Below are 16,296 nucleotides of genomic sequence, written 5' to 3' on the forward strand. Positions count from 1 at the left end.
AGATTAATGGGTAACTTGATAAGGGGAACAATATTTCATAATGGGCTCTTCAGTCTAGCGGCAAAAAGTATAACAATCCAGTGGCTGGAAGTTGAAGCTAGACAAATTCAGACTGGAAATAAGGCATACATTTCAAAAAATGAGAGTAATTAAGTATTGGAACAGTTTACCAAGGGTTGTAGTTGATTATCCATCACTGACCATTTTTAAATCAAGATTGAATGTTTTTTAAAAAGGGATGCTGTAGGAATGTGAGAATTATTTTGGAAGTTTTATGGCCTCTGTTGTACAGGAGGTCAGACTAGATGATCACAATGGTTCCTTCTGGCCTTGGAATCTATGAATCTATATCCTCCAGACAAGTTGAACTGTGCTGAGCACACATTCAGGAAATAGTGGGGATACTAGTCATTTTGTAGTTCCCTGATCTTGGTTCTTGGGTATATCAACATGTAGGTTGCTTAGGGCTTCTGGTTTTACATTTTACCAATAAAACCCTTCTTTAAATAATAAAAAAAAAAGTATTTTAAATCAGAGAAGAAATTGGCATTTATCCAATAAAAAATGAAAATAGTTACTTGTATTTTTTCGGGGGAGGGATCGCTCAGTGGTTTGAGCATTGCCCTGCTAAACCTGTTTGTTCAGCCCTTGAGGGGGCCACTTAGGCAAAATCAGTACTTGGTCCTGCTAGTGAACGCAGGGGGCTGGACTCGATGACCTTTCAGGGTCCCTTCCAGTTCTATGAGATAGGTATATCTCCATATATTTATTTAATATTTAGGCTTTGTCTACACAGAGCAGTAATGTGAACTACAGGGGAGTGATTTCTAAAGACACTAATGTCTTGATCTTTAATAGGTCCGTGGAGATCCTGCTGGTGTGCACTAAAGGTTCCATAGTGTGATTTAACATAGTGCAATTTGAAACAGTACTACATTAAAGTGAACTAAGGAGTGTTACAAAGAGATTGCTCATTACAATATATACTAATAAGCCCTGAAAACTCCTGATTTTTGGACATCTATATAAAACTCAAAAATTGCTTTAAAAAAAAACTACCTGAAAAATAAAATTAATAAATCCAGAAAAAAACAGAAGCGCTAACACTGCTCTATTTTATGCTCTATTTTATTTTAATCTGACAAGTTCTACATTTTATAGGTATCTTTGCTACCAGAAAATGACAGGTGGAGTGAAACTAGATCCCAGCTGCTTGCACAAATGGATGTTAGTATGGGAGGGAGAGTAGCAGAAGAACTCATATTTGGAAGTGATCACATCACAACAGGTCAGTTGAGATCTGTGGCTAAAGAATCTTCTGTCAATGGATATTAAGTTTATGTAACTTTGGTTTAGTTAACTTTAACATAAATTTTGTTTTTAATGTTAGGTGCTTCCAGTGACTTTGACAATGCTACTAAAATAGCAAAGCTGATGGTGACTAGATTTGGAATGAGTGAGAAGGTAAGATCATATTAATTTAAATTTAGTCATACCGAGTCATAGCAGTTGCTCTGATTCTGCACCTTTTATGTGCACACAGCTATGAAAGATCAAGCTATATAGAGATCAAGAAATTCTGTTGACATAGTAACCCAATAAACTAGTGATCTGGATAATTTGAAATGCAAGCTTTGTCTTTTGACCTTCATACAATGGGTTTTCTTGATGAGTTCTGTACATTTGACATATCAACTTATACACTTGCATTAAACAAACACATGTCTGCTAAGGGGGAGTATTGCTTATGCATGCTCACAAGATTATTTTTGTAGCAAAATAAATGTTCTAAAAATTGAAGATAATCTTAAAGATTCATTCCTTGGAAGAAAATCTCAGCTGACATTGGGAAAGGGGGTGGAGAGAACTGTGATTGTTGCAGACTTTTAAAGAGACAGCATTATATTGGATAGCTTGAAAAGAATAAAAATTATTTCACAACTAAGATGTAATCTTAAAGGGAGCTTTGTTTTGACCATATGGAAATACAACCCTGCAGTGATGTTATACCTTGTTTGGCTTGTGACTTTTTGCCAGATTTAGTAATATGGATGTATATATTATCTAGCAATTTTGTGGGTGGCGGGTGGGTAGTACATCTCTTATACAAAAATAGCAATAGCATCAGTTTTTTATTGAAATGGAAGATTTTTCTGGTCTTGCTATTTTCTTTCTTTAGCTTGGTGTTATGACGTACACAGATACAGGGAAACTCAGTCCTGAAACCCAGTCTGCAATTGAACAGGAAATAAGAACACTTTTAAAGGTAAGATTTGTTTCCCGCAATTACTTATCCCATTTAAGAGATGGGCTGAACAAAGATAAAGAATGACTGATTATATTGGTTTCTTTGCAATATACAGTATAGTGCCTGACCTTGTGGATGGAAATATTCTTAAAGGTGCCGCGAAGTCAAATTTGAACAAAAACCCACAGTCTCTTCTTCATATTGAATGTCTTTGAGGAGGAGTTAGTAGTTTTGCATTTGGTTTGTTTAAGCAGCATGGCATATGCAGGGTTGGTTTTGTTATCCAAGCACACCTGATGCATTCCATGTTAACACATACTTCTGTCTTCAGAGTGGTGCTGTGCTTTAACTGTGTAATTTCCAATGAATTAATCTGGGAGTTCCACTGAATACGTTCCAGTTACCTATTTTAGAATAGGTGGTGATTTTGTGTTACTTTCACACTGTTTTATAACTTTCCATCAAGTAATTGAACATAATTCTTTGTCATTCTGAGACTTCCAGATCAGAGTTCCAGTTTAGGGTATCTAGTACCTTTTTTTTTTTTTCAAATTTTTACTTCCTGGTTAGCATTTTGAGGGTTAAATTATATTGTATATAAATGATTATTCTAACTCTTAACAGTGCTGATATTTGAGATTCAGATTTATTATGTTTAATTTAAAATGGTGTCTTGGGATTTTCAGATTACATATATTTATAGCATTGTGATAAGTGTTGCTATATTTTTCTAATCCTCTATTTTCAATGGCTCATAACTTAAATTTTTTTTGAGTAATTAAAAAAAATTGTCTAAAAGTGAATTGATAAAAGGTACGCTTTAACTTTAAAAAAAAAAAAAAAAAAAACACACCACAATTTTAGACACTTTGGAGTCTGGGCACATTTTGAGAGAGAGAGCAAAATTTGAAGCTGTGTAATATGAGTATTTTTAAAAGTTATTAAGCCCTTTTATTGTGTTCTAATAACTCACAGGGCTTGATTTTTAAAACTTGACATGTTCAATAGTAATCTTTGAGGAATCTTATACTGATTTGTCAGTCATTCAGTTTCCAAATTTACTTTAAAAAAAAAAAAAAAAAAGTAGCACAAGCTAGGGTTACCATATTTAGTGCCTCCGAAAGGAGGACACTTTAAAGGGGCCCCAGCCCCGCCCCCAGCCCCGCCCCCGCGCCCGCCCCAACCCCGCCCCCTCCCCAAAGTCTCCGCCCCCTCCCCTGCTTCCCGCGAACATTTGAGTCGCGGGAAGCCTGAAGCAGGTAAGGGGGGGGGGGGGAGGAGGCGCGGCCCACCCCCGGCACCGCAGGTCCCCAGCCCGTCCCCCGAGCCCCCGGCCCGGCACCGCCGGCCGAGCCCCCGACCCGGCACCCAGTCCCCGGCCGGGCCCGGCACCGGGCCCCCCCGAGCACCGCCGGCCGAGCCCCCGGCCCAGCACCCGGCCCGGCCACCCCGAGCACCGCCGGCACCCGACCCGGCACCCGACCCGCCGGCCGAGCCCCCCGGTCCGGCCCGGCACCCGAGCCCCCGGCCCGGCACCCGGCCCCCCCCGAGCACCGCCGGCCGAGCCCCCGGCCCGGCACCCGGCCCCCCCCGAGCACCGCCGGCCGAGCCCCCGGCCCGGCACCCGAGCCGCCGGCCGAGCCGCCCGGCCCGGCCCCCGGCCCGGCACTGCCGGCCAGGCCCCCCGGGCCCCCCCGAGCACCGCTGGCCGAGCCCCCGGCCCGGCACTGCCGGCCAGGCCCCCCGAGCCCCCGGCCCGGCACCGGGCCCCCCCGAGCACCGCCGGCCGAGCCCCCGGCCCGGCACCCGAGCCGCCGACCGCATGTCCGATTTTCCCGGACATGTCCGGCTTTTTGGGATTTCCCCCCGGACGGGGATTTGGAGCCCAAAAAGCCGGACATGTCCGGGAAAATCCGGACGTATGGTAACCCTACACAAAGCAGGTCTGCAGGATTGCTTCCTCAACCCACACATAGACCCTGATCCTGACAAAGACTTAAACATGGGTGTAAAGTTACACACCTGAAGAGAGCCATTGAAGTCTGTGGGACTCTAATCATAAGCACTTGCAGCATTTTATGCTTAAGTCTTTGCAAGATCAAAGCTATACTTAGGAGTGAACTAAAAGGATATCTCTCATGGGTGTTGTGTACCCTTTCTTAGTGGTGTATTTTGAATTCAAAATGTACTTGTATCGTTTTCTGTTCTGAATTTTTAAAAAAGACTTTTACCTTTTTATATTAGGACTCATATGAACGAGCAAAGAACATCCTGAAGACCCATGCAAAAGAACACAAGAATTTAGCAGAAGCTTTATTGACATATGAGACTTTGGATGCCAAAGAAATCCAGATAGTTCTCGAGGGGAAAAAACTAGAAGTGAGATAACAACTTCCTTTATGGAGTCTAACTGATCATTTGAAGAATGTACATCTAGCAATGCAGTTGTCTCTGAATGCAGCATAGCTTTTTTTCTTCCTGATGTTTGCATAGTATTAATAACATTTCTTAGTGTTAATGCATTGTCTTGAGCTTTTGTTACAATTATCTAATTTTTGTCTTTGTTCAGAATGAGAGACAAGGAATAAAGTAAGTTCCCACAGGGAAAAAAAAATCAGAAATATAAAATCTCAGGGTCGAATCCACCTTGTTTGGAGACCTCAGTCAAATGTTAAAATTGGAAGAAAAGAAAAGTGAATGCTCTAGTGTGTTCAAGCATATTTTCCTTGGTTATGCTGCTATCGGTGGGTTTGAAGTGGTACCATCTTAATATGTACAGTATAAAATTTTGTAGAAAGTGAGCCCTTAAGTGCTAAAGTTACAGAACAGTAATGATTTTATGTTTACCAATAAAGTACAGTTTTAAAAAAACACTGTTCCAGCTCCAGAAATGCAACAAACATAGCTGTTAAATGAGTGGATACACAGTGCATCTCCAATACAGGGAAATACAGGGCTCCCAAAACAGATGAACTGTTGTTAATTGCACTTTCATTACTCTTAAAAGATAAAGTTTACATGTTCATCAGATTCAAAATTTTCAACACGATATGTGGGCAATGATGGGATACACCTGTTTAAAACTCTTTGGACCATGCTGTAAAAAGTAGCGTTCATGCTGACAAAACTGTGCCAGGGATGGGAAATGCTGTGCTGTCACACCTAATGTGCTCCTGACAAGGTTATCTCACAAACTTTATAAAGTTAGCAATATATGGGTGTAATTCGATAGCCATGCTTTTATACTGCTGGACATACTATTGAATTGGTTTTTACTAATATTGTGTATGGGCTTTTTGATAAACCCGTGAAAGATTTCTTCTAAGAGGAGACAAGTATTACTCAACAAAAAAGGGTACTTCAGAAGCAAGTGGCTTGTTGGTTTAAAAAACATTCCCTGTTACCTGTTCCATAAAAATAAATCTTTTTTGCTTGAAATTCTACAACTTTTAATTCATATAAGTACTCACTGACGTTCTAGAGCCAGAAGAAAGTCTAAAAGAAACCGTTAGCAACTAGGTTACAATCAAGCAAAAATTATTGCAAGTAGCATTATATATGCATCATGCTACTGCCACATCCAGGAAACAATTTTTAGGAAAATTAACACTTGCTGATTATAAGAGTCTCTCTGTACAATTATAGAAAATATTACACTATACACTTTTTCTTTCCTAGAGAGAAGGCTTTTATTAGAATATTAACATTTCAGGTTAAATAGTGAAATAATAGTGCCAATAAATGTGAAAAATTTGAAATAAATTGGTAATTAAATTTAGAATTAACATTAACACAGGATTTTGTTGTAAATATAACATTGGGCTAGCTAAAAAAATTTTATTAGTAGAGAATGCATTTTCCTTTCCTTTCAAAACCAGTGCTGCAATACCACTTTTTTTTTCTATTTACTATGTTGTTTTCATTCAGTCAACTTCGTACCATGACATCCCTAGTGCAGTATGGAAGAACCTCAAGACATTTGCTCTAAAACAGTATACCAAGCTGCTAGACTGATTGGTTACAGATGTATATGTATTTTAGGAATATGCATTCAAAAACATGCAAATATGACATGCTTGGCATCTGTTTTTGAAATAATAAAGGTTCATTTTAGTATGCACTTTGCTTTATTTCATTTTTCTTTCAATGTATATCGATATAAAGTGTAATACTAGTTTCCCTCTTATGTAAATTGAGGTGTATATAAACCATGCTTAAATTTGTAAATAAATTAAACCGTTATGGCAAGCTTGTAGTTTCTTCAGTTAGACCACTAGGAAGTTTTTTTTCTGAAACACTCAAACTTTATTTCCTTAAATTGTTACTTTTAGTAATTAGTTGACTTAATAGAGGGATAATTCTTTTTTTGTCTAGTAAATAATGTGTTGTTTAAACAAAAAGCAAAACTTGTCACTCTTGAAGTCAACAAATCTATTTTGAAGGTTTATATAATCAAAAGTTACTATTTTTTTTAATTGCCCCTATTTTAAATCCCTCTTTCAAAAGCCTATATTGTATTAAGCTGTACTAGTGAAGGACAGCTGAACATGGTTTCCTCTGGAGTCTCAAATGCTACTCCATGTGCTCACAAGAAGAAATCACTAGAGGAAAGCAGTCATTTTAAAATTGATGGTCACTGTCTTCCTTTTAGCACTATAAAAGGTCTGATATATTCAATTGTTTCCTGTTTTATTTCATTTGTAACAGCTGCGTCTCTATTTGTGTATGTGATATTTGTAGGCTTAGTCTCAGTAACTTGGTTCCTGGGGGAAAAAAAATTGGTCTGTCCATGTACTGATGGATCTTGGAGAAATCTGGGTAAAGCTGTTTCATGCTGTATTTGTGATAGTTAGAGGTGGGGTGGAAAAATCACACAGTATTGAAAGCGCTTAATGATGATGTCACTAATTACAACTGATGTTTGAATGTGACTTTTCCCACCATGCCTCTAACAGTCACATTCAAGCATCAGTTGTAATTAGTGACATTATCATGAAAGACTTTTCAGTACTGTGGTACCAGATTCTATGGAAATACCGGATACTGAGCTTTACAATTCAGTTGTGTGATTTCATTTTTTTAATCACTGGGTTGAAATTTGGAAAGTTGTGTGTATGTGAGTGAAATTTTAAAAACCTATTTAAGAAATTCATTTCACATGGTGCAATATGTTTGCCAGTTTTGCAGACATGCATGGTCTTAGCTTCATAACAAATATAACACTACTCCATTTTGCTGTCTTACAGTTTGATAAAATAGCAAAGTTACTGAGAGTTTTATAAGTAGCTTGTGCACTTGGCATAAGTGTGACATTTGCTGTTCTGGATCTGAGATTATAAAGCAGTGATTAACTCACTATCAGACAAATACATTTTACTGACTTGGGAGGAGGTTTGGGTAGTAACTATAACTATTATAGTAGCTATAAGCCATGAAGTCTCTCCCCTATTTTTCATTTTACTCTCCTTCTTAAAGACTTGTGGTGGTGGTGGTGATCAAACCTCCAGCCAAGGAAGGCTGGACAGTACTTCAGTGGAATTAATTACTACTGCTCCAAGAATGACTCTACACTTGCTTCATTATTTCACTAAACAGACATCACTCCTCTTCCTATGCTAGAAGCGAGGTGTATTACTGTACCTCCATCGTCCTCTGGCTCTATTGGCTTGAAAATGGTCACATTTTTCAACTTTTATTCCCAAATGGCTGTGTTGGTGACACAAGGACTAGGATTGAAGGTGACCTTGGAATAAGGCAGTTACCATGTCCAACCCATCTCGTAGTCTCTTGCACAACAGCTACTCAAAGGTTTTGCTGCCTCTAATATTTAATTGTGCTTGGTATGTCATTCCTGTTTTATAGTTACGCCTGCCCTATGCATTTTGTTCTTTATAGCCTGCCTGGATTAGTGAATTAAGAATAGTATATAAATCATTACAGCTTTCACACCTCACAGCATGTCAGTGTAACAATATCACAATATTTCCCTTTGTATGTTGTTGTATTTCCTTTTTTTGAAGTTATGTTCCAATTGCTGTTCCAGTGCCTGTTTTGCCCTTGTACCATCTTGGATGAAAAGAGTAGAAGAGGATAAAGTAGATCAGTCCTGTGACTGTGGTGTTCTCAAGTTAAGTTTCAATGATGCAGCATGAGCAGCTCACTGTACTATGCAAGTTACTATAGGCACTGACTTTGCATCAAGGAGCAGATTTTAAAATTCTGCAACTTACTTTCAAAGCCCATCTAGGGGCTGTACTATTCCATGGGTTGTGTCTCACTTAATGAACAAGCTGTGTCGTGGCACCTGCATTCTTCAGGAGCAAGTGAGCCATTAGCTACAGGGTGAGACTTGTATGTGAAGAAGATTAAACTTTCATAGCATTCCATTGCAATGGAACTCCAAGACCCATCTTTTCACCAACTTTCTCAATAATAAAAATATTTTTCATGGAAAAAAGAATGAGGGAGAGAACTCTATGGTTCCTGTCAGATATATGTAATCTGCAGTGCGCAGATAGTATTTTTTATTGTTTCTCTCGCTAAATACCTAGATAGACCAGTGAATATTATTCTGACTTCAACTCGTGTGTGTGTGTGTGTATATATATGTGTGTATATATATAATATATACATAAAAAATATGCCGGAACTGCAGTCCATAAGTCACGGGATTCTCAAAACAGTGGGTGACTATTGAGTCTGACCCACAACTGAGTCTGTTAAGAATGTTCCCTGAGTTTTGCTGCTGTGGTTTCATGGCACAGTAAAAGCTGTGTTATCCATCCCTGTTCCAACCTGGCTCTATAAACCGGCATTTCTAATTGTCATAGAAAGTCTGGTTTAGAGTCTAGTTGATGGGGGGCTGGCAGGCTCCCTACCTGGCTCCACGTGGCTCCCTAGAAGCAGCAACATGTCCCTGCTGCTCTTAGGCGGAGAAACTGCCACAAAGGGTTCGAAGTGCGACAGTGGGTGCAGGGTTGGGGTGTGGGGCGTGGGCTCTGGGAGGGAGTTTGGGTGCGGGAGGGGGCTCGAGGCAGGGGGTTAGGAGGTGTTTCAGGGTGCCAGATCCAAGGGGTGCTCATCTCAGGTGGCTCCTTGCAAGTGGCAACTCTGAAACCGCTCCTGTGCCCCAAGCTCCTTCCCGTACCCAAACAGCCTCCTAGAGCCTGTACCCCCTCTTGTGCCCCAACCCCCAGTCCCGCACCCCCTCCCACATCCAAACTCCCTCCCTCTTAGTTAACCGGAATTTTTCATTTACCAGCACCCCCCAACATGCCGGATAAAGAAGCTTTTACTGTGTTTGAACTTAAATTTTATGCTAAGTGTGTGGATAACCCTGTGCTGTAGAAGTATAGGTTCCTTCTCTTTCCAGTCCTTGGATCTGTGACTTGACTCTTGTGCCAACTGCAGACTCAATTACGTACGTACACACGTGTCATCACCCAGCAATCTTCCTCCATGTTTCGTAGTCTTCACACACCTTGAGAAATGCACCATAACATATCCCATCCAGTCACATCATTAACCTACACTTGATGCCCTTGGCACCAGTCTCTGCAACTCTTGCTTCAGCAACTGTCCTTTGCTTATCCAACTCACATGTCCTGCAAATTCAAGTTTTCTTTGTCTGCTCTTCTTGATAGCAGTATCACTCTAGTTATGCTGTAACTTCAGGCAAGTACCTCCTTGTTAGTCATGTACTAACCATAGCTAACACAGAGCAATTGCCTGTAGCATTTCTATTCAAAAGCAGAGCCTCTTAATGCTTTTTCTTAACTTCCATGTATATAGCAAGATGCTTAAGACACTGCAGCAATTTCAATTTGCACTTTCTGATAATACCTCTGCTTCTGCAAATATGGTTGAGTGTTGCTAGAGTAGCAGTCATTAGTCCAGTTCAATGTCAGATCTCTAAGTGATGTTTAGCATCCTTCGTAGTGATGCTAACCAGGTATTTTGGAGTGCTCAACACACGCCAATGTCTTCTCAGATTTGAGTAGGAATATCTTTGCATTTTCAACAGGCAACCTCAATTATGTTTAAAAAAATAATTGGAAATAATTTGTTACCTGCTCCAATATTTGTGTTATCAACAGAAATGAAAGTCTTAAATCCCTTTTAACAGAGTGAATTTTCTCTGTGTCCAACAGTCGTAGTCAGGTCTCTGAAACCCAAGCAGTTCTTGGCCTCTGTCTCACATCTCTCAGTCAAAAACGTACTTGTGATTTTGTGATGTGGAAGCTGGTCCAAAGACCTACCAAATTCTTCTCTTAGTGGGGGCTACCAAACATCCATTAGATGACACCAGTTTTATTTATCCTTACTAGACTGAAGAATAGCTCAATAGAGGAAAAGCTCCATAGCTCAGGATTACCCTTGAGGTATCTTGCTCCCATTAAATGCTTGTTTAAGAGGTGGGACCATAGATTTAGGATGAGATTTTTTCTCTGGTTTTCCTTGGAGTCCCTGTTGCTCTCAGGAGTAGAGCCACCCTGGACAGTTGGGATCTTTAGTTCTGTCCTACTCCTCCCCTCCTGTGAGAATGGCTTTGGGTTGCTGGGGCGGGGGGGAGGAAGAGGGAGGGAGCAAAAAGTGGAGAGAAGTCTGCCTACAGCAACTCTGATTGGTTATTCCGCCTCAGGAGGCAGGGAAGTGGAGCAGGCAGCCAATCCTAGTAGAAGGACTGCTAAACAGAGATGGGGTCCACCTTTCGAGAAAGGGGAAGAGCATATTTGGCTACCGACCGGCTAAGTTAGTGAGGAGAGCTTTAAACTAGGTTCAATAGAGGCAGGTGACCGAAGCCCACAGGTAAGTCAAAAACATGGAGACTTGGGAGAAGGGTCAGAATCTGGGGGGTGGAGCATGGGCAGAAATAAGGGCGAAACAAGACAGAATGGGGGGGGGGAAGAGGGGGAAAATCAAATCAATATCTTAGATGTCTGTATCCTAATGTGAGAAGTATGGGGAATAAGCAGGAAGAACTCAAAATGTTAGTAAATAAACACAGCTATGACACAGTTGGCATCACAGAGACTTGGTGGGATAATACACATGACTGGAATATTGGTATAGAAGGGTACAGCTTGCTCAGGAAGGACAGGCAGGGAAAAAAGGAAGAGGTGTTGCCTTATATATTAAAAATGTATACACTTGGGCTGAGGTTGAGATAGAAATAAGAAGAACAGGAGTACTTGTGGCACCTTAGAGACTAACAAATTTATTAGAGCATAAGCTTTCGTGGACTACAGCCCACTTCTTCGGATGCATATAGAATGGAACATATAATGAGGAGATATATATACACACATACAGAGAGCATAAACAGGTGGGAGTTGTCTTACCAACTCTGAGAGGCCAATTAATTAAGAGAAAAAAAAACTTTTGAAGTGATAATCAAGCTAGCCGAGTACAGACAGTGTGATAAGAAGTGTGAGAGTACTTACAAGGGGAGATAGAGTCAACGTTTGTAATGGCTCAGCCATTCCCAGTCCTTATTCAAACCGGAGTTGATTGTGTCTAGTTTGCATATCAATTCTAGCTCTGCAGTCTCTCTTTGGAGTCTGTTTTTGAAGTTTTTCTGTTGTAATATAGCCACCCGCAGGTCTGTCACTGAATGACCAGACAGGTTAAAGTGTTCTCCCACTGGTTTTTGAGTATTTTGATTCCTGATGTCAGATTTGTGTCCATTAATTCTTTTGCGTAGAGACTGTCCGGTTTGGCCAATGTACATGGCAGAGGGGCATTGCTGGCACATGATGGCATATATCACATTGGTAGATGTGCAGGCTCGTTCTAGATTTGATTTTGACAAATAGGGAGGAACTGGTTGAGAATTTTAAAGTGGAAGGCAACTTGGGTGAAAGTGATCATGAAATGATAGAGTTCATGATTCTAAGGAATGATAGGAGGGAGAACAGCACAATAAAGACAATGGATTTCAAGGAGGCAGACTTTAGCAAACTCAGGGAGTTGGTAGGTAAAATCCCATGGGAAGCAAGTCTAAGGGGAAAAACAATAGAAGACAGTTGGCAGTTTTTCAAAGAGACATTATTAAGAGCACAAGAGCAAACTATCCCACTGAGTAGGAAAGATAGGAAGTATGGCAAGAGACCACCCTGGCTTAACCAGGAGATCTTCAATTATCTAAAACTCAAAAAAGAGTCCTACAAAAAGTGGAATATAAACAAATAACACAAGTATGTAGGGACAAAATTAGAAAAGCCAAGGCACAAAATGAGATCAAACTAGCTAGGGACATAAAAGGTAACAAGAAAATATTCTACAAATACATTAGAAGCAAGAGGAAGACCAAGGACAGAGCAGGCCCGTTACTCAATGAGTGGGGGAAGACAATAACAGAAAATGTGGAAATGGCAGAAGTGCTTAATGACTTTTTTGTTTTGGTTTTCACCAAGAAGGTTGGTGGCAATTGGACGTCTAACATAGTGAATGCCAGTGAAAATGAGGTAGGATCAGAGTCTAAAATAGGGAAAGAACAAGTTAGATGTCTTCAAATCACCAGGGCTTGATGAAATGCATCCTAGAATACTCAAGGAGCTGACTGAGGAGGTATCTAAGCCATTAGCAATTATCTTTGAAAAGTCATGGAAGACGGGAGACATTCCAGAAGACTGGAAAAGGGCAAATATAGTGTCCATCTATAAAAAGAGAAATAAGGACCACCTGTGGAATTACAGACCAGTCAGCTTAACTTCTGTACCCAGAAAGATAATGGAGCAAATAATTAAGCAATCAATTTGCAAACACCTAGAAGATGATAAGGTGATAAATAACAGTCAGCATGGATTTGTCAAGAACAAATCATGTCAAACCAACCTGATAGCTTTCTTTGACAGGGTAACAAGCCTTGTGGATAGGGGAGAAGTGGTAGATGTGGTATATCTTGACTTTAGTAAGGCTTTTGATACTGTCTCGCATGACCTTCTCATAAACAGACTAGGAAAATAAAACCTAGATGGAGCTACTATAGGGTGCAAAACTGGTTAGAAAATCGTTCCCAAAGAGTAGTTCACAGTCATGCTGGAAGGGCATAACGAGAGGGGTCCCGCAGGGATCGGTTCTGGGTCCAGTTCTGTTCAATATCTTCATCAGTGACTTAGATAATGGCATAGAGTGTACACTTATAAAGTTTGCGGACAATACCAAGCTGGGAGGGGTTGCAAGTGCTTTGGAGGATAGGATTAAAATTCAAAATGATCTGGACAAACTGGAGAAATGGTCTGAAGAAAATAGGATGAAATTCAATAAGGACAAATGCAAAGTACTCCACTTAGAAAGGAACAATCAGTTGAACACATACAAAATGGGAAATGACTGCTCATACTGTGCCCAGGCCCATGTGTATGGTAGCAGGGAGATATTTCCATACGTGGTTTTGCAATACCAGATTTATTCACTAATGGAGCTGCACCCAAATGTGCCCCTCCTGGCTTCTGCAAAGAAACATATGGTGATAGAGAAACTGTGGATCATGGTAGAACAGTAGCATCAGAGGGTGCAAGAACACTCACTGATGTCAATAGGACAATGAAATGCCGGAGTACAAACTGTAGACTTGGAAAATAAGAAATCAACAAATGGCCCAAACATATACAAACAGTTTGCTGCAGCGCTCCACAGCCCAGTTGGCCTGCACACCTTCCTTGTAAAACCAAGACTACAAGTGATGAAAAGTTGGGGTGGCTCAGCAGAAAAGGGCTAGAAGGAAGCCCGATCCATCTTTGCTGGCATCTAGAGTGCAATGTCATGGTTCTGCATGATGCATGATCTTCTATTCTGCATGTAAAAAAACATGTATAGCCCCCTCCCTTACCAAGGGCTTTGTACCCCAAGAGAAGAGACACCTTTTGGGCTCCCATGGGGTCTTTGGCAGAGTCCTGCATTGTTGACTTCTCTGGCAGTGGCATGCGTGGGGGGGGGGGGGGAGGGAAGGGAGGAGAACATGAACCCCCAGTCACCCTGACAACTCTCCTCCCTCAACAATTGGGAGGAAGGGAGGCAACAGCAGTCCCCAGTAGCAAATTAGGATATCTTTATGCTGCAATTAAAAACCTGTGGCTGGCCCAGCTCGGGCTAATGGGCTGTTTAATTGTGGTGTAGACATTGGGGCTCAGGAGAAAGTCTCCCTACATGCTGTCAGCACAGCGTAGCACTACCAGGCCCAGCAAATGGACTGTCTGTAACCCCAGCCTGCAGGAAAGCCGCAAGAGGAGACAATCTGTTCTTCCTGCTACCAGCCTGCCAGTAACTGGAGGAGACAACCTGTCTGTCCTACCACCTCCTACAGCCTTCTTGCCAAACCACCCTGGATCTAGGATTTCAGATCCAGACACCCAACCTGCTTACAACGGAACCCATCAGTACTGTTCTAGAAGGGACCAGGCAGTTAGTCCTTCTCCAGTGATTCCCAGGGGGATCTACTTGCCTGACTGCTCTGCCAGAAAAGAAACCTGAGTGAGTACGCTGTGTTATAGATAGGTAGTTAGGATTTAATTTTGCACCATTAAGGCAAATCGCATCTGAGATAGGACTTTGATCTACCCAGATACTCAAGACCTACACTGCCAATTCCCAGTGTAATGAAGCATGTTTCTAACAGCATCTCCTTACAGGCCGGCAGTGCATCTGCACATGCACCACCTGGATACCTATGACGTGGGGGACAGACAGAACTGAGGAGGGAGAGGCTTTTGGTTAGGAACATTGGGAGAGTATGTGGTCATGTGACCTAGTATGTTTGCTGGTATAGTCTTTAATAATTAAAAATAAATTAAATATCTCCAATCATTTTATACTGATAGTATATTTCTCTTTAAGCAAATCCTTACATAGCATTTGTCGTTACTGTTTTTAATTTGTTTGCTGGTGTGAGCTTGAATTATTTTTGAGTTCAAGTGTTGTAGCCACTGCTATAAGGTGATTAATCCTTTGTCTCCCTGGAGGTGTATCCCTCTCCTGTTTGCACTTCATACAGGTATGAAGCCACTGCCAAAGGGGGAATTGATTACACATGGCTTGGAACAAACCACCTAGCAAGTGTGATAGTCAGCAGTAACCCCTCCCCCCCCGCGCCCCAACAGCTAGCAGCCGTTATGGCAGCCAGCAGCCATTAGGGGGAAGCAGATACCTCACTACACAATAGCCTGAACTTTTGAACTGTCTTCTCTCCTCTGCCATGAAGCAGAGGGAACTAGCTCCAAGCCAGTTTTCACTGACCAGATAGAAGAAGCACAGGTCTGGCAACCACCAATCAAGTGTTAACACGGCAAGGGCCTTTGACTGAATGTGTATAAAGGATCTGTAAAATCTGTGTAAGACAGAGTTTTTGTACCAAGGTGCAAAGCTCTCCTTTCTTCTGCAGAATAAAGCAACTCTTCCTTATCCCTGTCTGGCTGTTATTGGCTCTCAGCTAGGTGGACCCGATATTTTGGTAACAGTTTCTGGCGACTCCGCCGGGACTCTCCTAGCTCGGATATTGGACTCCCGATGGCTGCGGTGAACTGGGAACGGCGCCAGCAAGGTGTTTCGCCCCCTTTCTCTGCTTCACTGCGGCCCCTGGGGTTCATGTTCCGATAAGGTGAGCCCAATAGGATAAGGAGACACGTTCTGGTTCTGGTCTGGTTAACTGGTTAATGAATTTCTGTCTTATACATTTGGGAGTTAGGTATGTGGACGGAACTGAGCCTCTCATTCATAATTCCTCAGAGTGGAAGCCATCGCATGCGATGAAGCTTTGAGGTCGAATTGGGATCCTTCTGTCCCGTCCCCTGTAGCAGTCAGTATTAGTAGAAAATCCTGTAATAGGATCCTATTAGGCCATAATTCCCTCTGTTCTCTGTGTAATTCTCTGTTAGAGTGTCAGCAGGCAGATGGGTGGGTCTCTGGTAAAACCCTCTAAGGCAGTGGTTCCCAAACTGGGGTTCATGAACCGCTGGGGGTTTGCGAAATGTTACAGGGGGTTCTCGGGAAAAAATTCCCTAATGGTGGACAGAGCTGTCCCTAGGGACCCTGGGCAGCACAGGGCCAGC

At 41.6% G+C, this 16,296-nt stretch overlaps 1 protein-coding gene across 2 annotated transcripts in view; it reads left to right on the forward strand.

Annotated features, from left to right (window-relative positions):
• The window catches only part of YME1L1 (YME1 like 1 ATPase), a 42,906-nt gene extending 35,981 nt beyond the window's left edge, over nucleotides 1–6,925 (forward strand). For both annotated transcript variants that reach the window (XM_054020767.1, XM_054020768.1), the window contains exons 16-19: nucleotides 1,162–1,288; nucleotides 1,391–1,464; nucleotides 2,180–2,266; nucleotides 4,493–6,925. In XM_054020767.1, the coding sequence (XP_053876742.1) occupies nucleotides 1,162–1,288; nucleotides 1,391–1,464; nucleotides 2,180–2,266; nucleotides 4,493–4,636 (432 nt within the window). In that variant the 3' untranslated portion in view covers nucleotides 4,637–6,925. The remainder of the gene's footprint in view (nucleotides 1–1,161; nucleotides 1,289–1,390; nucleotides 1,465–2,179; nucleotides 2,267–4,492) is intronic.
• The last annotated feature ends 9,371 nt before the right edge of the window (nucleotides 6,926–16,296 follow it).

Source organism: Malaclemys terrapin, chromosome 2, assembly GCF_027887155.1.
Source record: "Malaclemys terrapin pileata isolate rMalTer1 chromosome 2, rMalTer1.hap1, whole genome shotgun sequence".
Lineage (NCBI taxonomy): Eukaryota > Metazoa > Chordata > Testudines > Emydidae > Malaclemys > Malaclemys terrapin.